Source organism: Benincasa hispida, chromosome 3 (genome assembly GCF_027475165.1).
Source record: "Benincasa hispida cultivar pf3 chromosome 3, pf3_genome.v1.1, whole genome shotgun sequence".
In the NCBI taxonomy this organism is placed as follows: domain Eukaryota; kingdom Viridiplantae; phylum Streptophyta; class Magnoliopsida; order Cucurbitales; family Cucurbitaceae; genus Benincasa; species Benincasa hispida.
The window spans coordinates 12,697,101-12,720,996 of NC_143480.1; the positions used below are offsets into that span (position 1 = coordinate 12,697,101).

The 23,896-nt window shown below is 33.3% G+C and overlaps 3 protein-coding genes across 6 annotated transcripts; all 3 read left to right on the top strand.

Moving 5' to 3' along the window:
- Nucleotides 1-1,682: 1,682 nt before the first annotated feature.
- Nucleotides 1,683-5,102, top strand: LOC120073002 (uncharacterized). Of its 2 annotated transcripts, none has more exons than XM_039025552.2 (5): nt 1,683-2,085; nt 2,280-2,423; nt 2,551-2,647; nt 2,835-3,066; nt 3,412-3,796. In XM_039025552.2, the coding sequence occupies exons 1-5, from the start codon at nt 2,059-2,061 to the stop codon at nt 3,494-3,496; spliced, it is 585 nt and encodes a 194-aa protein (XP_038881480.1). In that variant the 5' UTR covers nt 1,683-2,058; the 3' UTR covers nt 3,497-3,796. The 2 variants fall into 2 exon arrangements, with proteins under 2 accessions (XP_038881480.1, XP_038881481.1); XM_039025553.2 differs by lacking the exon at nt 3,412-3,796 and adding an exon at nt 4,620-5,102 and having other exon boundaries at nt 1,740-2,085.
- TDP1 (tyrosyl-DNA phosphodiesterase-like protein) lies at nt 4,717-12,921 on the top strand. 3 transcript variants are annotated; one of them, XM_039025549.2, is made up of 17 exons: nt 4,717-5,115; nt 5,217-5,396; nt 5,502-5,726; nt 5,865-6,059; nt 6,290-6,350; nt 6,732-6,808; nt 6,883-7,140; nt 7,294-7,383; nt 7,495-7,629; nt 7,763-7,912; nt 11,210-11,313; nt 11,542-11,595; nt 11,707-11,797; nt 12,018-12,092; nt 12,201-12,348; nt 12,427-12,543; nt 12,656-12,921. In XM_039025549.2, the coding sequence occupies exons 1-16, from the start codon at nt 5,101-5,103 to the stop codon at nt 12,513-12,515; spliced, it is 1,947 nt and encodes a 648-aa protein (XP_038881477.1). In that variant the 5' UTR covers nt 4,717-5,100; the 3' UTR covers nt 12,516-12,543; nt 12,656-12,921. The 3 variants fall into 3 exon arrangements, with proteins under 3 accessions (XP_038881477.1, XP_038881476.1, XP_038881478.1); XM_039025548.2 differs by having other exon boundaries at nt 4,729-5,115; nt 12,427-12,561; XM_039025550.2 differs by lacking the exons at nt 12,018-12,092; nt 12,201-12,348; nt 12,427-12,543 and having other exon boundaries at nt 4,729-5,115.
- Nucleotides 12,922-14,033: 1,112 nt separating this feature from the next.
- Nucleotides 14,034-15,196, top strand: LOC120073001 (ubiquitin domain-containing protein 7SL RNA1-like). The gene has a single exon (XM_039025551.2). It carries the CDS (start codon nt 14,335-14,337, stop codon nt 14,977-14,979), a length of 645 nt encoding a protein of 214 aa, XP_038881479.1. The 5' UTR covers nt 14,034-14,334; the 3' UTR covers nt 14,980-15,196.
- The last annotated feature ends 8,700 nt before the right edge of the window (nt 15,197-23,896 follow it).

Sequence of the window (23,896 nt, forward strand, 5' to 3'; positions counted from 1 at the left end):
TTGGTAACCATTTTATTTTTGAAAATTAAACCTATGGATAATACTTCCATTTCTAAATTTCTTCTTTTATTATCTACTTTTCACTAATGATTTTAAAAACCAAGCCAATAAATTTAATTTTTAACGAAATTTAAAATTTGTGGGAAAAGAATTCCTACATTATTTTTTTTTTCCTTCTAAATCTTTGCTAACATTTAAGTTTATCATTATTAATATTAGACTGTATTAAAAATTATGAAAAGCATAAGGAATTAAATAAATATATTAAATATTAGAGACTAAATTGGAAAAATAAAACTAAACATGAAGATTAGCCTATATGCTCCAAATTCAATTCAAGTGTATAGTTGAAAATTTTATAAGGATGAGCAATGTCTTATTTTCTATCCAATCATTGAATTTTGAAAATTAAACATAATAGCTCATGAGTTAACATCTCAATTAAAAGATGAAGCTTGGGAAAATTTATACTACTAATCTTATACATATATTCTTTTCATAATTTGACACAATTTATTATTTATTTAGTTTGTAGATCTTACATATTCTTAAATTTTATTTTGTGACAATCAATATTGTCAAATGAAATATTAATTTTATGGACCTCACATAATACTGAGATTTTATTATATGGTAATCAATATATTAATTTATTGTTCATTAATTTTGTAGACTCCACACCCTTCTTAGATTTTAGGAAAAAATTACCTTTTAAATCCTTAAGTTTAGAAGAATATGTATATTTGGTCCATAAATTTATAAAACATATCTTTTTAGTTCTCGAGTTTTTTTTACGATAGGTTTATTTGGGCTTAAGATTTTAAAATGTATTTTTTTAGTCGTGCAATTTTTTTTTTTAAGAAACAAATTTAAAAGGTCCTACAATAATTTATTATTGTTATTATTTTAAATTAGAAAGTTATTTAAAAGAAAATACCGCTTCTTTCTAAAATTATTTTTAACCATATTTTTATGATTCGAAATTTAATAAAACGAAAATTAAAAAAAATTAGGGATCGTTTAAACCTATTATGAAAATTTTGGGACTAAAAAGATACTTTTTGAAAATTTAATAGTCAAATGAATTCATTCTAAAAAATTCAGAGACTAAAATTATACATTTTGAAAATTTAAGTACCATGATACATCTATTTTTCAAAATTTAGAGACAAAAAGTAATTTGCTCTAAAATTTATTTTGTAGTAAACAATTTTATCAAATGATATATTAATTTATTGTTGATTTATTTTATCGACCCTGTTCAAGTTTTAAATTTTACTTTTTGTACCTGTTAAAAGAAATTCTAGTTTAGCACATGTTTTTCCTAAAAAAGAAAAGAAAAAAGAAATATTACCTTTTTAGTTATAAAATTTTAAAGAATATGTGTTTGACCAATGAATTTTTAAAATTTACTTTTTTAGTCTATAATTTTTTTAGAATATGTTCATTTGATCTCAAAATTTTCAAAATATAACTGTGTTTAAAAATAGGTATAAAAGATTAATGCAGTAATTTATTATTATTATTTTAAATTAAACAGAGAATTTTTAAAAAGTTACATCTTTTCTCTAAAAAGGATGTTTAAACATATTTTTGAATTTAAAATTTCATATAATTACAAAATAAAAATAAAAAATAGTTACCCTTAAACACGAAAAAAATATACAATTTGAAAATTTAGCAATCAAATCGCCTAATGTATATATAAATAATGCAGAGGCAAAGTCTTGAAATTTCCCAAGTCATTCTGTTTTCTTTTTCCTCTGTTTCTCCTCGACGCTTCTTCCCGGCTTCTTTCCTCCGCGCTTAAGTACAAGAATCGTTCGTCTGCAACTTCCACAGTCCACTCAAATTCAAATTCAAATTCAAATTCAAAATCAATCAGATCTCGGATCTTTTATACTGTAATCCATATTCGTATCTGTTGATTGTACCGCTTTAATTACAAGGAGAGAAAGAAAGATCGAGAAGGATCTTTCTGAACTCTTTCTTTCCCGGCGCCAGTTGTTCAACCTCTTCCTGTAAATTCAAACTCATCTCCCTTAATTTCTTTCTTCAATGGAATTGGCGGACAATCCAAAGCCAGTAAGCTTCTTCTTTTTCTAAACTAATAATAATTTACGCTTTTCAACTGTTCCATTGGGTTTTGTGTCATAATCAATTTAATTTTGCTCGTTTCCCATGGGCTTATATTTAATTTAATTTCCCGGAAACCTCTGTAATGGTCTTTACTTTTAACCACTTGTAAATTGAATCGTGTTTTTTATTCTTTCGCTCAGGTTATAATAAGTTCTGACGAAGTGAATAATAATGGGTTAGAAAAAACAGCGGTTTCCGATCAGTACAAAACAAAATCCGATAGCTTCATCGTCGATATGGACAATTTTTCCAACAAGGAAATTTCTCACAATTTAAGAATTACAGTGAGTTTTTCTTTCTTGTCTTTCCCGTTCGATACTCTGGAAAAAAAAGTGGAAATTTCGACTTATTAAAGACGCTACTGAAAAGAATTAATGGGTTGTTCTTTGTTTTTTTTTGTGGAAATTGTAGAGGAATTTTAGCAGAAAAGGAATGATACGTGGTGGAAATAAGATGGGGCAAGATCATGGTGATGATGATGATGCAGGAGAGTCCATCTCCCCAGTAGGTAAAGTAACTTCAAAACACGTGCACAACACTCGCAAGTTTCAACAACAGACCAAAAGGAAACATTAACATTTGGAATTTTTCATAAACCGACCGCACCCAAAATGGGATTTTCCTTTTTTTTTTTTTTTTAAATCTTTTAGTTATTTAATTAATTTTGCCCATGAAACAATGTCGCGGTGTGGTAGGAGGAGGGTCGAGCATGCTCGAAAAGCAGGCGGTGGTGGGCATAGAAGAATTGGGCGGTGGTGGAAACGGCGGTGGCGGCGGCGCACTGAGCCATGAGATAGTGATTAGTACGACCCACAGCAGCGGCGGCGCGGAAAGGCTGAGCTTTAGAAGAAACAGCCTCAAGCGGTCTCCACAATCTTGCAGCTGGTACTTGGACCCCAGGAAGATTTTCTTGTTCTGCGCCACACTGTAAGCTCATTTATTTTGTTCTTAGTTATTTACTCTAGTAATTCAATGCATTTATTAAAGATTTTAATTACAATTTTAGTGTTTTCAACTTCCAATTTTGTGCTAGATATCTAATAAAAAAAAAGAATTGACAATTTTTAAAAGTTAATTTATAGGTGATGTATTAGATGGAAAATTGAATTTTATTTCTAATAGAAACTTACTTAAATTAGTAGATATGTGAATTCAAAAAATTATGGTAAATAGGTCGATTTTGATACAAGGTTGAAAAATGTTAACATCTAATACACATTTGAAAGTCGATCAAAATAGACAGTTTTAAAAGAAGTTTAGAAATGGGTGCAGGTCGTGCGTGGGAACTATGTTGCTGATATATTTGGCATTTTCATATGGGATGCTCAAAGTAGAAGAAAACGAGTTAGATTCATAGAGATCGATAGTCCAAACTGTTAGATGACAATTTTTTTTTTTTGGTGATATATGTACAGTTTAGTGCAGTAAATATATGTTGAAATTGTGAGATGGATTAACAAATAGGGGCAGTTGTAGCCTGCAGGCAGGCGTAGAGAATGTAGGGAAAAGTAAGTTTAGTTTGAAATTAGTCTTAATTAGAGGAGATCATTTTATATTAGTGTGTATATATATGCATTAATCTGAACCAACTCGGCCCTTCTGCGGTATATTTTTCTTTATTCTACTCGTAACTATAGATTATAGATCTGATGAAAAAGTCAAAGGTACTTTATTGGTAATTATTGTAATTGGCTTCATAATATTTATTTTTGTTGTATATTAAATTAAGAAAAAATATTAGCTATTTATCTATGTGCATTTCACCTTATTATCAAATCATGATTTAACATATGGTAAATTAGTGTTTATTATATATATATATATTCGAACCAATGAAAATCGAGGAAAATTATTTAAATTGTAACTGTTTCAAAAAAATGCAGAATTATAAGTTAGGGGAAAAAATCGAAGCAGCTAGCTAAAATTATATTTTGTTACTTGTATAAGTTTTGCTATTTTTTAAAGAAAAAAAATATTTTCACATCTCTTTAACGATTTCTAAAACGTATATTTGATACAAATTTGGTGAAATTGATTATATTGTTGTATAGTATTGAAGAAAATATATTATAATTTTGGGTCAACTTTTACAAGGAATAAATAGGTGTTAAACAAAATCAAGCATAACTCAATTAACATAGAATGTGTTCGTAATTACGAAATCTGTAGTTCGAATTCTCTATTTTCAATTATACGAATAAATAGATATTAAGAATAACTTGTAATATATGGATTAAGGATTGATATATTAGAAAAATTAAAAGTAAGCAGTAAAATTGAGAATACGATAATTTACATGAAATATTTCAACTTAGAGAAAAACTACAAATCAGAAAAAATTAGTTATGCGAAAAATTATTACAATCACACCAAGATCTTTCCTCGATTCCAATTACAAAATCATAGAATTATATTTATCATATGAATTCTTCCAACCTGGTTTTTGAAATATTTTAATTTATTCTTTATATATGTGATAGGAGTAAGGAGTATAAAGACGGTGTATTTTAAGATTCATTCGACTTAAAAAAAATATACATATATATCAAAATCAAGAGTATAAGATGGAAATCAACCGTCAACATGAATACATCGGAGTTGGGGAACAGCAAAATAAGATGAAAATGAGAGCAAAATGATAGTTAAAAAAAAAAAAAAAAGAAATTAGGGAGAGAGCAGACCCAGGCCCAAGACGGTGCATTTCATCAGAGTCTGGCCGCCGTGGCATGTGTCTTGTCTTGCCCGCCGCTTCAGCATCGCCACCAACAACAACAAACTCCGTCGTTCATCGCCTTTCCTCGCCGCTAAGCCGCCATTTTCATTGTCATTCCCACAGATTTTGCAGTATTCCTCTTCTCCGTTCAATCTTCTCTCCTTAAGCATCACCACCATCAGCTTATTTCGCCTTTGGCTTCATCAAGCTCTTCTCCTCTCACTCTGAAACGCCCTCTCTGCTCAGCAATGGCTCGCCTCCAGGTCCTGACTTTTCAGCTCACAGTCAGCTTATTTACACTTACTCATATATTGTATTATTTGTTTTCTCTAATTACTTTTCTGTGTTCTTCTGCGGGAAGAAGGTTGGGTATTTGGTTCCGCTTGATAAAAATCTGGAGGAAGACAATTTGGGGCTAAAAATACCTCTCTCTGAGGGCCCAAATACCGTCGGCCGTAGCAACGTTCTCGTTTCTGATCAGAGGATCAGCCGCAAGCACATCACTCTTACCACTTCCACTGACGGTTCTGCTAAACTACTCGTGGTAGCTTGCAACTTCCCTCACCCGTTACCGAAGTTTTGTTGACCTAATTTGATAGAGGTTTGCATGTAGAGCAATTGCGTGAAGATTTATTTGTTCTAATTGTAGGAAGGTACGAATCCAGTTGTTATTAATTCTGGTGATGGTAGAAAGAAACTTGGTCCTCGTGAAAGTGTGGTAATTCGGGACGGGGATGTTATAGAGTTGATTCCAGGCCATTATCTTTTCAAGTATGCATCTCATTGTTTCAGTACAAGGCCCAGTCATGAGGATTTGGGACAGAAGAGAGTTAGACAAGTGGCGGACGATAAAATTTCTGAGAGAAAGGCTAAGGTGTAGTCAAGAAGTTGTTAATGTTTGCTTCTTTGTATTATAATTTTCAGCCACGTTGTGGAATTTTCAAATTCAGTTGCTGGATTGGATTTGAAGATTGTTCCCTTCTTTATTTGATGTCATTATACACTTGTGTAGAGGGTTGAAATGGTAAGCCCTTGGGAGAATCTACAATCTGGGTTCTCGCAGTCTAAGGAAGATAATAGTGTGGAAGCTATTCGCAATTTTCACATTCCCGACGACAGATTGCCGATGACTTTCAGACTTTTGAGTGTTAAAGGCCTACCACCATGGGCTAATACATCATGTGTGAGGATTACTGATATTATACAGGTAATAACAGGCATGTTAATCTTCCATTTCAAAAGTGGCAGCTGTCAACTACCGAGTACTGAATTAATTGATATATTTTGTCAAGTTGCATATACTCTATTTTGTTATTTTACCTGTTATGAAATTGTTTTATTCTATATCTGGTGGGTACCTCAAGATATATTTAAATTGTAAGGATTTTAACATGCGTAATTTTAGTTTGCATTGGAATTTTGGTTTTTATTTCTCAGGGAGACATTCTCTTTGCCGTCCTGTCAAATTACATGGTGGATATTGATTGGTTAATACCTGGTGAGTTCAACCCCCCCGCACTTGGAACTTTTTTGGATTTTTTTAGTTGTTTCCATATTCATCCACTTCCTCCTGGTTCTTGGAGTTGCTTCAGTGTAATTTTAGTAGTATATACATAGCTTACTAGCTAGGCTAATATGATATTCATGTTTTAATTGCATTCGGCTATTCATCATTTATACAGTTTCTGAATCTGATTGTCATCATCTATTATTATTATTTTTTAAACAATGGTATTTCATTATTACTTCTGGTTTTACAAGCATTTAATTTTAAGCCAGACAATTTACGTGACTTTGTTGTGATTCATTTAGTTATGTTATGTCCAGACCATAAGTTTTTGCATATTGTATTTGTGTTCCCCCTTTTATATTGGTGCAGCATGTCCCGCTCTTGCAAAAGTCCCTCACGTGCTGGTTATTCATGGTGAGGGTGATGGAACACTGGATAATATGAAGGTATAGTGCATTGATTCAAACTAAGTTTACATTTATGTTGGCAGTATTTAACAGTTGGTTTATATGGATCATAGAGGAAGAAGCCTGCTAATTGGATTTTGCACAAACCACCACTACCTATATCTTTCGGGACTCACCATTCAAAAGCAATATTTCTTGTCTATCCTCGAGGAATAAGAATGGTTGTACACACTGCTAATCTAATCTATGTTGATTGGAACAACAAAAGCCAAGGTTTATGGATGCAAGATTTCCCCTGGAAAGATCAAAATTCCTCTACAAGAGGATGCACATTTGAAGATGACTTGGTTGATTATCTTAGTGCTTTGAAGGTACACGTTGAGTTGTTAAGAAAAAGTGTGAAAACAATTAGATGTGTGATTACTACCGTTTAGATAAGGCTTAGTTGCTGTAGGATGAATCTTCAGCATATCATCCCTTTTAAAATTAAAATGCTTATTCTTTTTCCTTCTGACCATTTGCAGTGGCCAGAATTTCCTGCTAATTTTCCAGCTCGTGGGAACTTCAATATCAATCCATCTTTTTTCAGAAAGTTTGATTATAGTAATGCTGCGGTACTTGATCAATTACCTAAGCTTGTACTCCTCCATATCTAGTATTTTCTTGGTGTTTTTTTTATATCTTTTTGACTAATCTATCATATTGTGGAGTGTGCTTGATTTCAGGTTAGATTGATCGCTTCTGTGCCTGGATATCATACGGGTCGCTATTTAAAGAAGTGGGGCCATATGAAGCTACGTTCTGTTCTCCAGGAATGCATTTTTGATAAAGAGTTTCAGAGATCTCCTCTCGTATACCAGGTATAATCACTAACCTCATTAGCTAATTGTAATGATTTGTGCTATGTGGTCTCCGTTGATTTTGCAGGTTTTGGACTTTATTTTAATAAATAATTTTTATGCTCATGTGCCTATCTTTTGTGCCATTTTCTAGTTCTCTTCACTTGGGTCGTTGGATGAGAAATGGATGGCCGAGTTTGCAGCATCACTGTCATCAGGTTCCTCAGCTGATAAAACGCCTCTAGGTCTTGGGGAACCATTAATAGTATGGCCTACTGTGGAAGACGTCAGATGCTCTCTAGAGGTACCGCTGAGTTGGTTATCATTTGAAACCTTTCTATGATGTTTTCTTTCTTTCTTGCCCCCTCCCCTTTGTTTGAGGAAATATAGTTCCTCTTTATGAAGCACAGACACGGATATGGATACGATAGAATACGACGATACGTCAATTTCTAAAAAAACTAGAATACTGATATGTTGAAGATACGTTTTCTTTTTCTTAATAAAAATCTAGGATATAGATAAATTTAGCATACAAATTAATGAAAATAGTACAAAATATAATACAAACACTGAAATACAATACAAAAAGTAACATCTAAGATGTTGAAGTACAATAGTCAATAAAATGTAATAGAAAAGTTACTCATATTGATCAAAGAAGAAGAAGAAGATCAGAGAGAGAAGTATGAAGATAAACAAAGAACTTCTTTGTTGAATTGTTGAAGATATCCAAGTGGATTATATTTTGATGGACTTTGTGGGACTCAAATGTGAAAGTGAAGATTAGATTATTAGGGTTTGGTCTTTTATTTTCATTTTTTTTCCTTTTAGTTTTGGACTCGAGTAGTGAGATTTTTAAATAGCCTGTCTAGTTTTAGATTGGGAAAGATTAGATGATTTGCTTATCTTTTTTCTTTAAAAAAAAAAAACGTAAAAATAGATATGTCAAATCGCGTGTCGTATCTAAGTATCGATATCTGATACGTGTGATACGGATTCTTTGCCTCACATTAAGTATATGTGCTTCATAGGTTTCTCGACCACCTATAGTTTAAACAATGTTCCAAAATTTGAAACACTTGGCCTAGAAGGCTGCCACTTGGGGGCTAGGTAGGGGTATCCCCGGTTTTTTTTTTTTTAATTTTTTTTTTAAGAAACCCAGAAATATGCATTACACAAAATACAGGACAACCTGGGGGATAGGGGGAAAGAGTTTCCTTCCAAGGAGAACTAATTACAAAAACACCCCCCAATCTCTAAAGGTCGTATCGAAAGGAGGTAATTACAAAAGAATTTGCTATAGATGTGACACCGCATATAAGCTTGGTACTAAGCTTACAATGTTCCAAAAAATGGAGAAAACAGCCCCGTCGTATAATGTATGTATTAATCTGAATAATGTATTAATCTGAATCTGACGTTCATGGTTATGCTTTAGTTACCTTCTGGCCCTTGATCCTGAAAGTCTTCTAGTTAGCAATGTTTAGGAAAAGGGAACAACTTGAATTAATTACTGATACCACTCAATGATTCACTCACAAAATGAACGAAAGAAAAAGAAATGCGAAGGTCTGGAGGTCTCCACAAAAGCCCATTAAACTGCCTACTTCACTACTGGCATATATACTACTACTTCAAACTGATTACCTTCCCTGGTTCCTGCTACCCTCTACTGCAGTACAAATTATTTTCCTCTAGGACATACTTAACTCTCTCTCTTTCACGATTTCCCTCGTGCACTCTCTGGCTACGTGAAATGCATTGGAGGACTCTTTTGACTGTCATTACACTCTTACTCTCTATTTTTATGTAAGGACTAAGGATCTCATGGCCCTAGTGCTGCATTACACGAAAAAAATACCATGAAAGTTTTCACTTCTTGTCCTTTCCTTAAACTTCTGACATATCCTTCACATTTATTGCCAATTGATTCCAATGTTTCTCCATTTTATAAAGACATTGATGACTTTCTGATTTCATTCATCCTCCAATGTGTAACATCCAACTTCCCCAGCACTAAGTCATCTCACGGTTCAAATTTTATGGAGGCCCCCCGCTCTTGACCGGTTTCATTTTTACTGAGTAGACCAACTTCTACCAGGTTGGCTTGCATAATTACTGCTTTATCTAGCTTGAATGGATGGAGTTCAGAGCAAGTATTCATTGATAGCTTACTTCAACGCTTCCCTTGAGCGAACCTTGAGCGAAACTAGATATCATGGACTGATAGTCTTTTGATTGCATTTTACAGTTTTCCTTTCCCATTAAATCTTTGAAAAATCTGTCTCAAACCCTGGGTACTTTTTCCCCCCTCCACTCAATTGAGCAAAGATTTTCGTTTCTGTTCCTCAATCTCAGTCAGTGGCCAACCTAGAAAAATGTTTCATCCTTCTTCATTTTCCCCAGCCAGAATTAGCAGACTCCTTTTTGCACCTTCATTGGATAAAGACAACTTCTACGAGCCTCTCTCTCTTTTCTAATATATATATATATAAAGTCATTCAAATTAGTTGTCTTGATCAAACAGTATTAATTTTGTTAAATTACTGCCTTAAACTTCATAGCTAACCACACGGGGAGAATATAAACATCGTTTTTCCTAGCAACTAGGAGCTCCTTGGTGCCAAAGGAAGACACTAGTTACGTCTTCCTCGAATTAAAAGATATTGGAGTTGGGAGGCTTTAAACGAATTTCCAAAATAAGAACTTGCCTCTTTCTATATTTCAAATATAATTTGATCGAAAATGAAAATTCATCCAAACAAAAATAAACTGAAATGGTAAAAGTTTATTCACCCCTTCAAAACCTCAACTCACCTGCTGATTGAAAAAGACTTCACCCAAGGGTTAAACTTCTTTGTTTTGGGATATTTCTCAATCGTACTACTTTGGAGTTCTAAATTTTTTTGAGCTTGCCAAAAGGGGAAGCTACCGTGGATAAGACAAGTGAGCAAACGAGATAAAAGAGACTCATAGGAGATATAGTGTCCTCTAATCCTGTCCAAATAACGTTGTCTTATAAGAAAGCTCACTTGAAGACTCAAGAAACCAAGTATGGCTATCACTGGAATCTGAGTCACAAACTCTATGCGAAAAGATAATGAAGAGGTCATAGTTGTAGCTTTCCTATCAGACAATTTTCTCCCTATATGAAAGTTATAAGAAAGACCCCCAAATTAAGATAGAATAGAGGCCATTTTCTTATAAAAGATAGAATGGAAAGAGGGGAAAGCAAAAGAGACTAGATCAATGCCAATCCAACATTCATAAAAAAAGCAAACATGAGGCATATGCCACTTCTAGAAGTAAATTTATTCTGCAGTTTTAGAATTCATTTTCCCTGATTATTGGCCGACAGCTCCTTCTCTAAAATTCCAGTGTAAACCTGCAAACTGACCCCTGTTTTCTTTGCTAAGTTTTTTATTTTTCAGACTTGACCAGAAAGTATTGAATTTGTATATTTTCTCTGAATTCTTAATCAAGCCGAGTTGGATGACTAATGTGGCATTTATCTCCAAATTATTTTGGGAAGATGTACATTTTATAGCACAATGTTCAGTTTACTCTCTGCTCAAACTACTTCATTTCCCTTGGATAGGGGTATGCTGCTGGAAATGCCATTCCCAGTCCATTAAAAAATGTGGAGAAGGGATTTTTGAAAAAGTATTGGGCAAAATGGAAATCATACCATAGCGGCCGATGGTTAGCATGTCTTTCTTTATATATATTATATGTCACAGACTCATAATTTTTTTTAATAGCATTTCAGCAAAAATATTCCCGATACTTTAGCTTATTTTTCAAAGCATTTCCTCATGATATTAATGAATACCAACTCAAAGAAACTAATTCCTCTTAAGGCCATCTTCCTGTCCCAGAAGCTACGCCATGAGAATTTGATCCTTGTCTTCGTTCTTTTCTGTGCTGCAGTCATGCAATGCCGCACATAAAGACATTTGCTCGTTATAATGGTCAGAAACTTGCGTAAGACTTCATGCCAAGCTAATTGGTTTTCTTCTATTTACTCGCTAATTTTAATTGGAAATTTGGAGTAAATTTGAAGACGTGAGACTTAAATGAGTTTATTGTTAACAGTTGGTTAGTGCTAACGTCATCTAACCTCAGCAAAGCTGCCTGGGGAGCACTTCAGAAGAACAATTCTCAGCTAATGATTCGTTCTTACGAGGTAAGTATCTCTTAAATGTGAGAGATGGATCTGGTTGCACATTACTAAATTTATCTATTACCATTTCTTTTATGAACATGGGTATGTGCAGTTGATTCAACGTTGCATTTATTCATTGAATATCTATCTATGATTACTGATAGATAACCCAACTGATCCATTCATCTTATTATTGTCATTTTCGGAGGATGAAATATTTTTGTCTTAAAAAAACTTTCAGCTTGGGGTGCTCTTTCTTCCTCAAAAAAGACATGATTATAGTTTTTCTTGTACCAAGAGTGGAGGTTCAGCACTGGTAATTCCTAAACCCGGTCCTTGAATGAATACTTGGAATACATAGCAAATTCTTCAAAAGGGAAGATTGAAAGTTTTTTTCCCCCCCTCTTACTCAACTTACCTTTAGAACAAGCCAAGACCATCAGAAAACTTAGAAGAAAAAACAGAACTGGTGACATTGGCTTGGCAAGAAAATAGGAAAAAAGAATCATTGTCTGAAGTAATTCAATTGCCTATACCTTATGATCTCCCTCCTCAGCCATATGGCCCTCAAGGTCAGGCAACGCTCATTCCTTCATTGTGGCAACTTGCTTTACTTAATTACATATTCTGACTTGTTTTGATCCCACCAGATGTACCCTGGTCTTGGGACCGTCGGTATACCCAAAAAGATGTCCATGGTGCGGTTTGGCCACGTCAAGTTCAGCTTTATGCTTCTTAGGATTCTTGATATCCTCTTACCTCTCCAAGTAATTATTGAACTTAGGGTTCGTGTGGACGGTTTTTTGTTTTTTGTTTTTTGTTTTTATCTTACTACTATATCCTCTGATTAAAAGTACTAATTTACATCACTCTTATTAGGAAAGGGCGGGAAAGTTGGAAGTAGGAAGAGTTGTTAATTAGACAAAAGACATTCGGCTTCATGATATTCTTGTATCAGCTGCATTACATCCTAGGGAACAAAATACTTTTTGAGTTATTCTTCATATTAAAGAATATTCTGTTTATTAGAATCTTTAAGAAAGTAGGGGTAAGGCATATTTTTCTATTGACCAAAATGTATATGTGGTTGAACCAAAAAAACATGTATAATACAAAGGCAGATTGATGGGAACTTACCATGGAAATATGACAAGTAATCTCATGCCTCTTTAACTAGTTAGTAGACATAATATCATTTGTAATTGGTTTGGCAGATTTTATTTTTTTAGTATTGATGATGCAGTAATTGAAGTTTCATTTTTTCTTTCCTATTATCGAATTATTAAGATGTAAAAGGATTATATTATTGAGAATCAGCATCAATACAAATTAGAAGTTTTTTTTAAAAAAATTCTTTTTGACAATTTGGGATGTGAGAATCGAACCTAATACGAATTTTATGTTAATTGCTATGATATTTTTTAGGACCCCATATTTATTCTTCTCATGAAATAAATGATAGAATTGGAGCATCTATTGATCTTTTTGGGCCGTATCATTCCAGTGTGTGTACTTACTATGAATATGAATGAAAGAGAAAAAGAAATTCAGAAAAACTGAGTTGAACAAATCATACTATTTCGTTAAATTTTAGGCTCAATTTTTCAAAATATACTTTCTTACTTGGGTGTTCTTTACTTGTATAGGTAATAATTATCATCATACTTATATGGATCCATCCAATTCTCTCATATATATCCATACTTGGGTTTCATGATACATTATTTTTTAATTGAATGACAAAAACTGCATATCGACTAAATTGTTATAGAAAAAAAGGTATAAACCATGTATTATTTAATTGATTCGTCATTAGATTTAATTCAATGCTAAATTAAGGATATAGGAATTGAACTACTATTTCCTTAGTTCATTAGTTGTGCAAGTGCAAATATCGCGTTCACTGTGCTATGTCAGATTTGTTGAATTGAACTAAATTGTTTTAAAAAAATGTATAATCATAACTTATCCCATAAAAAATGGTATACGAGTTGATTAGGTTTTTTCCGTACATATATATAAAAAATGTGTGCTTTGAAAAAATAAAAAATCCTAAATTTGATATGGGGAAATCAGTAGTAGATTAAAATTTTATTTTTGTAAATGAGTTAACCACTACTATTATTTATATATTTAACCAGTAGACGAGACGGTCTACATTCGGTTAAAAAATCTAAACTTCAGTACCCTGAAGACGAAAAAAAAGGAAAGAAAAAGGGGAAATATTTGATAGAAGAAATAAGAGTTAGGGTTTTTTTTTTTTGTTTTTTCTAAAAATAGAATTAGAAAGTTAGAAGGAAGTGTGAGTTGGAACAAGAATCACGGTTACACAGTTATAAAACCACCATTATTACCATTTAATTTACCCATAACCATTACAGTCCACTGAATGGATCAAAATCCCATTCTTCTTCTTCTTCTTCTTCTTTAGTACTACTGTAACGTGCATTAAATTGCCTCGAAATCAAAGACTTAATTAGAATAATTATTACAACAAAAAGGGGCATTCCTTTGTTAGTAGTAATGTAATCTGGATCCCCTGTGGGCGGACGGATATAATGGACGTGATATTCGTTCCTGAGCAAGGAGAAACGTTCGGCATTGAAGTTGGTTTCTTCGACACCGTATTAGAAATCAAAGAGAAGATTGAAAAATACCATGGCATCCCCATTCCCAAACAATCCCTAATCTTCAATGGCCGCATCCTCCAAGACCACCGCGACGTCGAATTCTGCGAAATCTTGCAACACTCCCGGATTCAACTTGTCGTTGCTAATTCAGAATTATCCGCTCAATCCGAAATCGGACGGCTCATCATGAAGCAGAATAATATTCTTCCTGATCCTCCTCCTCCTCATCAACCGCCGCAGCCGCAAAAGGAGATCACCTCCTCCAAAAATAATAATAATAATAACAGCAGCAGCATAAACAACAACAATTATAACAAATTGAAAGTGATGGTGAAACCGAAAAGTGGGAATTCAAAGATAGCAATGGAAGTGAACCCAACAGACAACGTCGGGGAATTGAAGAAAGAGTTGGAAAAGCTGCAGCAGAGAATGCAATTTCATCTGCCACCAGAGGGTTTCTTTTTCATTTATGACCGTGACGTTATGGATGAAGACCGTTCCTTTCGCTGGCATGGTGTGGCTCATGGCGATACCATTGAGATCTTCAATGGCACTGTTACTGGTGGATCTTGATTCATCAGGTACCACGAGCCCTAATTTTCCTTTTTCTTCTTCTTTTTCTTTTTAGATCTGTAAATAATACACATCAGATGGATGCAGGAATTGAATGTTTATTGTAGTTGGTTATCAATTGTCAATTATGTTAATGAATGGAATCTTCATCTCTATAATTTTATTTAGACAGAATAGTAACCTCTAATTCTTCAAACCCATTATAGGGTTATAGAAACAAGGAGTTGTTAAAGGAATTCTGCTTACAAACCCTACTTAATTGATTGGACTTTTTTGTTATTGATCTTAATAAATTCTATTAAGTAGTGGGTAGTTTTCTGCAACTTTATTGTGATTCAGTTGAAATTTAATTTAGAAAAACATGTGTCTGTGTTTGTTGTTGTTGGTTTTATGATAAACTATAATACAATTGCCTTTTTTCAGGTTCTAGGTTTAGTTTTTATATTTGGTCTTTGGATTCAAATATTGCATATTTAGTTTTTTTCTTTTAAATTGCTGAAAATTTCACTAGACATTTATGTAATACCTAAGTATTTATAACCATCTACATTTTATTTGAATATTACAAAAACTATTACAATTGGACCATCATACTTATAATAATAGTAAAAATTAGACCCACAAATAATCTACGTAACCTAATTTTAACACTCAAACTTTAAAGGCTCAAGTTGAGTATAATTGGAAGTGGTTTTTGCAATTTATCCTAAATGAATTACTTTAGGAAGATGTTTCGATTTCCCTTTTAATGTGGTCGCTTTCAACGAGCACATTTATGTTGCATTAAATAAATAAAATAAACGTTATCTAAAAATAATGGAGTGGCTGCTATAGGCCACCTTGTTGGTTATTTTATTTTCGATGTGCTGATGCACCACCTCATTGTAACTCTTTTGTTACTTCTTTCTTCTTAATGTTATTTTACTTCCGTTTCAATATATATAAATATAACGTATATCCTAATATTAGGAAATTTCAATACATGACTCAACTAGCCTTAGATGTTTGCCATGTTTGTCTTAAAATTTTGTTTTGGATATTCAAAACTTGTAATTTTAAAAACTATGTATTATAAACCATTCAATATAAGAATTTGGGTATTTCTCGATGGCGAAAGTTGTCGGCATAAGCTGAAAAGGTCGTCAAGAAAGATTTTCTCGATGGAGAAAGGTCGATGATATAAATTTATAATCTTGACGGTGTGAAGCCACCATCGGGAGATATTAAATATCATTCGACGGTTAGAGGGTCTCTAGCCACCATCGGGATTTCTTTTCCCGACCCCTAGGACCATTAGGGGATATCTTTTAGCGTCGAATTATATATTTAACCAAATGTCATACCTATTTGAATCTGTTTATTTATTTTCTTTTTTTAGATGTTTGAATCTTCAACCTTAATCCAAAAGTTACTATAACATCCATGGTTCCTTAATTCAAACCATAACATCCACAATTTCTTAATCTAAAAAATATTACATGATAACAAAGTACATGGTGGGAGATGCATCTACAACCTTAATCTACAATTCGAAAATCCAAAATAACATTAACATCTACAACCTAAATAACACTTGTTGGGAGATAATGCATCTTCAACAAAAATCGATACCTACAAAATACAAATTTAAATAAGTTTAATGTTCAATATATTATATACCAATCTCAAAATGAATATAGAATTTAAAACTCAACTAAGAACATTAATGAATTAAATAAACCAACTCAAACTTGCATATTTCAATCTCAAACTCAATATAAAACTTAAAATCCAACTCAAATTTAATCATAACTTAAACTTAAACATACTTCTACTTAAATATAGATATGCATATTTCAATCTCAAACCAAGACATATCTATATTTACTTAAACAAAACAACTTACCCCCCAATCCCAATATACAAACCAACATAAGTAAAAATTGAAACAAACAAACACTTACTTAAACTTATATCTACATTTACTTAAATAAACCAACTTAAACTTAAACATATTTGTACTTAAAACCAACCAACTCATAACAATTGAAACAAACCAAGACATATCTATATTTACTTAAACAAACTAACTTACCTTCCCCCCTTCCCCTCCCCCCTCAAAATTATTCTAAATTGTAATATACAAACCAACTGAAACACATATCTATATGTTTATGTTGTTATTTTCTAATTAGTTTACTACAAAAGTCGAAGAGCTCTTACCTAGTTCGATTTATCTTTCATGAGCTGTAAGGCTTTCATATCCTCCATCTCAGATTGTCTTATTGCTTTTAGTTCGTCCAATCTAGCCAATTGCCTTTAATTTCATCTCTTCTTGTTGCTACTCTAACTCTTGATGATGCACGGGACGATAATTTATTTATTTATTTTTCACTTTTTGACCCTTCGGTGTCCTACCAAGGCCCACTCTTGTGTCCAACACCTATTCGCATATTTCTTCATCCGATATTCGTTCAGGCCCTTATTGGGTGGAGGATTCTCTCAATTCAACCATTTGACTCTACTTCAATAATTAGGACTAATTATTGTAAGACAATTGTATATGAATAAAGTTACATTGCAGAATAAAAACTTACATATGCATCATTCACAGCTTGATTAACAAACGTCCATTGATTAGTCTCTACATCAATAATTAGAACTAATTAGTGTGTTTGCTTAAATAAGTCCATTAGGTCCATTGTTTGACCGTTGGGTCCTTTCTGTAAAATAATTCGCAACATATTAAACACACTTTCTTAGAAATCAAATATAGAAATACTTTTATTTTTACCGTGGATTCTCTTATGCGAATGAAAGTCTTAAAACCAGTTGTATGAGTATATTTTATGGCTGACCGATTCCTTTGATTAGTCTCTGTCACTTTCTAAGAAAATGAGAAATTAAGAGGAAATGAGTAATTGAAATATAAGTAAACAAAAAAAAAATAAAATATAAAAATGATTACTTTTCAGTTGGTGGATTCAAACTTGTTGCATAAAAAGTGTCGATCCTTTATGTCGTTTTAAGATCAGGTGGGTGTGCTCGTGCCTCTTCATGACTTGTATATTTTTATAGTGTTTGTGTAATTCCCCCCTATACTCTTCGAATGAATTTTTCATCTGTTCATTGATGAAATCATTGACCAATTTGTTGGACAAGTCTAACATAAAATGGTTCTGAATTAAGAAAGAAAAGAAAAACTAATTAGTATCTTTGCAGATGCATATATAATTTGTAAAATATAAAATGACCATCTTACCAATAATCGATTTTTAACAAGCTCTCTTGTCTCTGTTGGTACCACTCTCCATGATCCATAACGAATGGAAAAAGATTCCCAAACGTTGGTACCAATGGCATTGCTAAACCTTGTTGCATTGTTGCAAATTGGTTTCTCCCATACAGAGTCGATCTCGAAAGGAATTCTCCCAAATTGTTGAACAATTTATCCAAATCAACATTTCAAGAGTATTCGTGTCCAGCCCTAATAGTCGTACAACTAGATTCTAAAGAAATTTGCGTCGTTAGTTTAATTAAAGATTAGTTTATATAAAAATGTGGATCTAAAATAAACTGAATTATCTCCCACAAAGGATGATGCACCAATATACCCAGACTATAAATACCAATATGACCTACCATTGTTCATGTATAAACAACAATATTGTAACATCCCGGATTTCAGGAAAATTTAAGTTAATTATCTAAAATTATTGAGTTTAAATTTCCCTTTCATTTGAAAAATTGGGATTAAATTAAAATAATTGAAAAACTTTTATTGGTTAAATTGAATTTAATTGATTAGATATTCGAATTGATTATTTTGAAAATATTGAATTTTGCTTCCTTTGATTTTGGATTTTAGGGCTAACTTAAAAAAAAGAAAAAAATTAAGAGATAATTAATTTCATGTAATTTTGAATTGATTTAAATATTTGGAATGATTTAATTTGTATCAAATTGATGGATTTTATGCCATTTAATTTTGGTTTTTGGAACTAAATTAAGATAATTTTAAAACTTAATTGATTTATTAATTTAATAGAATCTTTGGAGATTTTGGAGATATTGTGATAAAATATTTTATTTATCTTTTCAAAATTTGAAAAAAAAATTAAAAGAATTGAGATTTTTTTGAAATTAAATGAGAGTGAAAAGAGGCAAAAATTGGGAGAAAGCAATTCGGTTTTTCAGCGACAGCTTCCACAAAATTATTTTGAACCGTTGGATTGTGCTCAAATTTTGGATCGTTGTTTGAAGCTTTGGTTTATTCATAATCCCTGCTGAATAAAATCTGTAAAACTAGAAATTTCCTTTCTCTCACTCTCGCAAACTCTCCTCATGCAAGACCTTCACTATCAACTGCTAGCCTAAACAATTTATGCCATCCGACAGCAACACCTACTGCCTATCTATGGTAGCCACGAGCCAACGTGCTATTAGCCACCACTTGCCCGATCTTTGTCGGAATCTTGAGAAAAACCTTGGGTAAGACTTATTTTCCTTATAATTTGGGAGGTGAAATTCATCCATTTTATTTTGAGTTAAATTAGTAACCTCTCTTTGGTGTGAAACTTAGAATCAAGATTTGAAAGTTGTGAGGCATTGACCATCAAGCTATAGACCATTTTTCGTTTTGCAGAAAATTGGTAAAGATCGATAAGTTTTGAGTAAGTTGTTGGTTGGTTATTCTTTTGGATTGAGAGTAAGAGTGGAAAAATTAAGTTATTAATTTTGGATTTAATTCTTGATCAGATTGGCTAATTGAATCGAGTTTTGGAATTTGTCTTGGATCAAGCCACAACTTTAGGTTATTCAAGTTTTCCAAAAGTTTTAAGGAATTATTTGCATGGACTTTTGTGGCCAAGTTGAGGTAACTGGTACTATTACTGGTGCCTTCATGCCAAGCGGCCTAGATTAGATTTATAAAGTTAATTAATGGACTTTAAAAGTATGATTTTTTCGTTGTGATATACTTGTTGTATGATAGTTATGAGTATTACGAGCATGTTCAAATTTCTAATCAGTACTGAAATTATGTATGTGCTGCATGAATAGACCAATAGAGTTGTTTACCGTATCGCCGTGATGCATGTTTTATTTAAGAGGACCTACGGGTCTAGTTTCATGTTTGACGGTGTGCGTACGGGCCGTTAGACATGCGTGAGTCGACAGGTTCATACTCATGTTATTTTTCATGTTTGACAGTGTGCCTACGGGCTGCTAGACATGCATGAATCGACAAGTTCACGTTCATGTTATTTTTCATATTTGATGGTGTGTCTACGGGCTGCTAGACATATTGAGTCGTCAGGTTTACGTTCATGTTATTTTCCATGTTTGACAGTGTGCCTATAGGCCGCTAGACATGTGTGAGTCGATAGGTTCACGTTCATGTTATTTTTCCATGTTTGACGGTGTGCCTACGGGCCGCTAGACATGGTGAATTGACAAGTTTACGTTCATGTTACTTTTCCATGTTTGACGGTGTGCCATCAGGCTACTAGATATGCAAGTCAAGGCAAGACAGTATGTATTTTGGTTTCTTTTCATCATCTAAAACAGATGTAGTTGTTTGAGCCACGAGCCCATCATTCTCTACTCATGGATACATAGCCTGATCCCAGTAATGGGATCACTTACCAAGTATTTTTATACTCAACCTTTCTTAATTTATGTTTTTCAGGTAAGGATAGGAATGGACCAGTGGGTGACGAGAGGAAATGTTCACGTACCGTTGGAGCTTCGAGCCACAGGTCTATAAGGTCCCCTAGGTAGCTTGGATAAATTTGAGAATCAGTTTTTGGGTCAGTTTGAAATGTTCAAATTGACAAGAGGGAGTTCGATTATATATGATATAATTGGACTGGTTAATTATATATGATATAATTGACTAAATGTATGAAATACATTATTTTGGAGGAAATTAGATATAAATATTAGATATAAATATGATTTATATCAAGTGGAGGAGAAATTACTATAGTAGATATATGATATCAAACTATAGGATAAGAATATAATATGATTATATTCATTTATTTAATTAAATTAGTTAATTATATGATAATTGGCCAAAATCTTCTCCTCGATCGTACGTTAGTGGAAAGTTCAGTATTCGTTTATTGTAACAGAAGAATAAAATGAAAATTTGTTTCATTTTGCAAAGGTTCGAAAAAATCGCAATCGGTGTGAAAACGTCTTGATCGCTTAGCTGAGAGCCTATACGATAGAGCTTAATCGTTTAAATGATCGCATACCCGCGTCTAAACGATCGCACGCTTTTCTCTAAATGATCGCTTAGATTTTCTAAAAATCATCTAGCGTGCCATGTTTTCTAAACAATCGTTTACCTATTACTAGACGATTGCTTAGTAAAACATACACGATCTTGTAGCTTTCTCTAAACGATGAGCACCCGTTATACGATAGCCTTCTCTCCAACTTGCTTATCGTCTATACGATCAGCCCATTCCTCCCACCTCTACCAAATTCAATAAAGACCACACTTTGGATTCTCACTCCGAGAATTCCAAGGGCTCTAAGTGGTGGTGTCGTCCTCGCTCAACCTTGCTCGTGCTTGTTCGAGTTGCTGCCATTCATGTAAACGATCGTGTTGTTGTAGTCGATTGTTTTGCTAGGCAATAGAGAACGTAGAGGTTCTTCCGCTACGTTGAGTTTGAAAGTGAAGAGAGAGTCTTCAAGTGGTATGTGAACTCAATCCCTTGTATTTTATTTATCAAAGCATGCTGTTAATTAGTATTAAATTGCATAACTATCTGTTAGAATGTATGTGTTGTATTTCAATCACAATGAAATTGGAAAGATTTGAACGCGCTCATGGATGCTCTTCGATAAGAGTTCCTTCAGTTGGTATCAGAGTTAGGTTGATCTGATATTCTAATTTCATTGTTGCAACGAATTGCATATACATTCTTAGTTGGTGCATATCTGCTCTGTTTAACTGTTAAACTGTTGTGGATGTGGGGATTAATGGAGTTTTCTATGATATTTGCCTTGGTTTGATTTAATTCTTTTATATTTTCAGTTGATTGTAAAGCCCCCTGCGTTTTTGGGCATTATTAATCGTTATCGAGTCTGTAATTCAAAGTAAGTTTGAGTCTTAAATCATTCATGAAGAAGATCGGAGCAAGGGTTGTTGTTCTTCGAGGAAGAAGACGATCAAGGATTGATTGGGTCATGTAGACGATGGGTAAGCGATCGCTGAGTATCGGTTCGTGTAGACGATGGAATGCTCGCGTATCGTTTAAGGCGTGCGCACACTAGACGATCGTTTAGCTCAGCAAGCTTCATCGCTTAGTAACTGACTAAACGACCACTTAACAACGCATGGTAAATCGTTTACCTTTCGCCGCTTTAAGTGATCGTCTAGACGATCAGGCTTCATAGCCTCGTTGTTGTCTAAGCAATCATTTAGCTTTTGCGCCTATCGTCTATTGTGCGTTGAGCGATTGTCTACCTTCAACGTTTACTAAACGATGGGTTTCTCCTGGCGGTTCAAGATCCGGTTCGCTTGTGAACCGATTTGCTTGATGGAAAATGTAATAGATAGAGTTATTTCATTCCGATTTTTTTGTAAATGATCATCCCAGTCCATTAATCCTTAGTTTATTACATGCGATGTATGGTTTTTTTATGTCATATGGTATGCACATATAGTAAATCCCACCTTAGGTCATGCATTGGTCATGCATCATCTCTTTATTATAAATGTTATAATTTAGAGAAGCATGATTTAATTATGTAAGAGCATGCTCATGCATCATATAATATAAGAGTTATATTTATGCATGCATAAGAAGCATTGACATGCATCATCTTTATATTATAATTGTTATAGTATAAGGGTGAATGGAAAGCACGTTTGCTTGGTTATTACACGTTTATATAAAAGTTATGTATAGTAATGACCGGACATTGCATGAAGCATGACACAAGGTTACTTTATAAGCGTTATAAACACCTAGTTATGCGAAATTGGTTTTTTAGTTGTTTCTTTTTAAAAGTTAAAGAGAAATTAAAACAAAAAGCAATAAGAAAGACATGCATGCTCACTTAGGTTTAATTCATATTTTAAAATGTATAAAACTTAGATGACATAGACCTAAGATCACCGTTCTAATATGATTAGCAATCCTAAGGCTTTAATCTTTTAATTAGTTTAATAGGATTAAATTGACTAAAAAATGTTAAAGTGTAACAAATCTATCTATAAGGGACATTTTGTCTAAGGCGGATTCTGTCTAGGCTGGGGTATTTAAGTTGACGGAAATGTAACACCCCTACCTAGGAACTTACCTAGAAAGGTGAATTAGATAGATTTGATGCATGCATGCAAGTTAAGGACAGTCCATTAAAGTGTTTAAATGAGACTACTTGAACTTGTTCATATTTCATAGACAAAAGTTGTTTATAAGCAGACTTTAAAAAGTTGACTTGGACTAAAATTAGTAGCCGGATTTCTAGGTTAATGAACCCTTAGGTAGAACATTCAGTGGGAGGTACTTGGGGAATATGATGTTTCACTTAAACATTTCACGTTTCTCTTATATAGTCCCCTAACGGATGGTATTTAGGTAGGTCAATATCAAGGTGGATGGAGAGAGTGTTTATAGTAAGTGAATGCAGGAAGTGCGATAGCATATCCCTCGGTCTCCCTTGTTGGATTGAATAAAGTTACTGCACATTGCCTTGAGACACCTTGGGAGTGTCCCCCTAAAGGATTGCAGTTTTGCGTGTTTCTTTATTTGATCTCCTGTAAGAGGATAAGGTAACTTAGTCTCTTGTCCTAATCTACTTCTTCCCTACAATGGGCTCATTAGGGCGGGACTCTGGCACTGAAAACGAAGGGATACACTTACGCAAAATTATTAAAGGTTAACAGTTCTAGACCGAATAAATGGTGGCTGTTAGG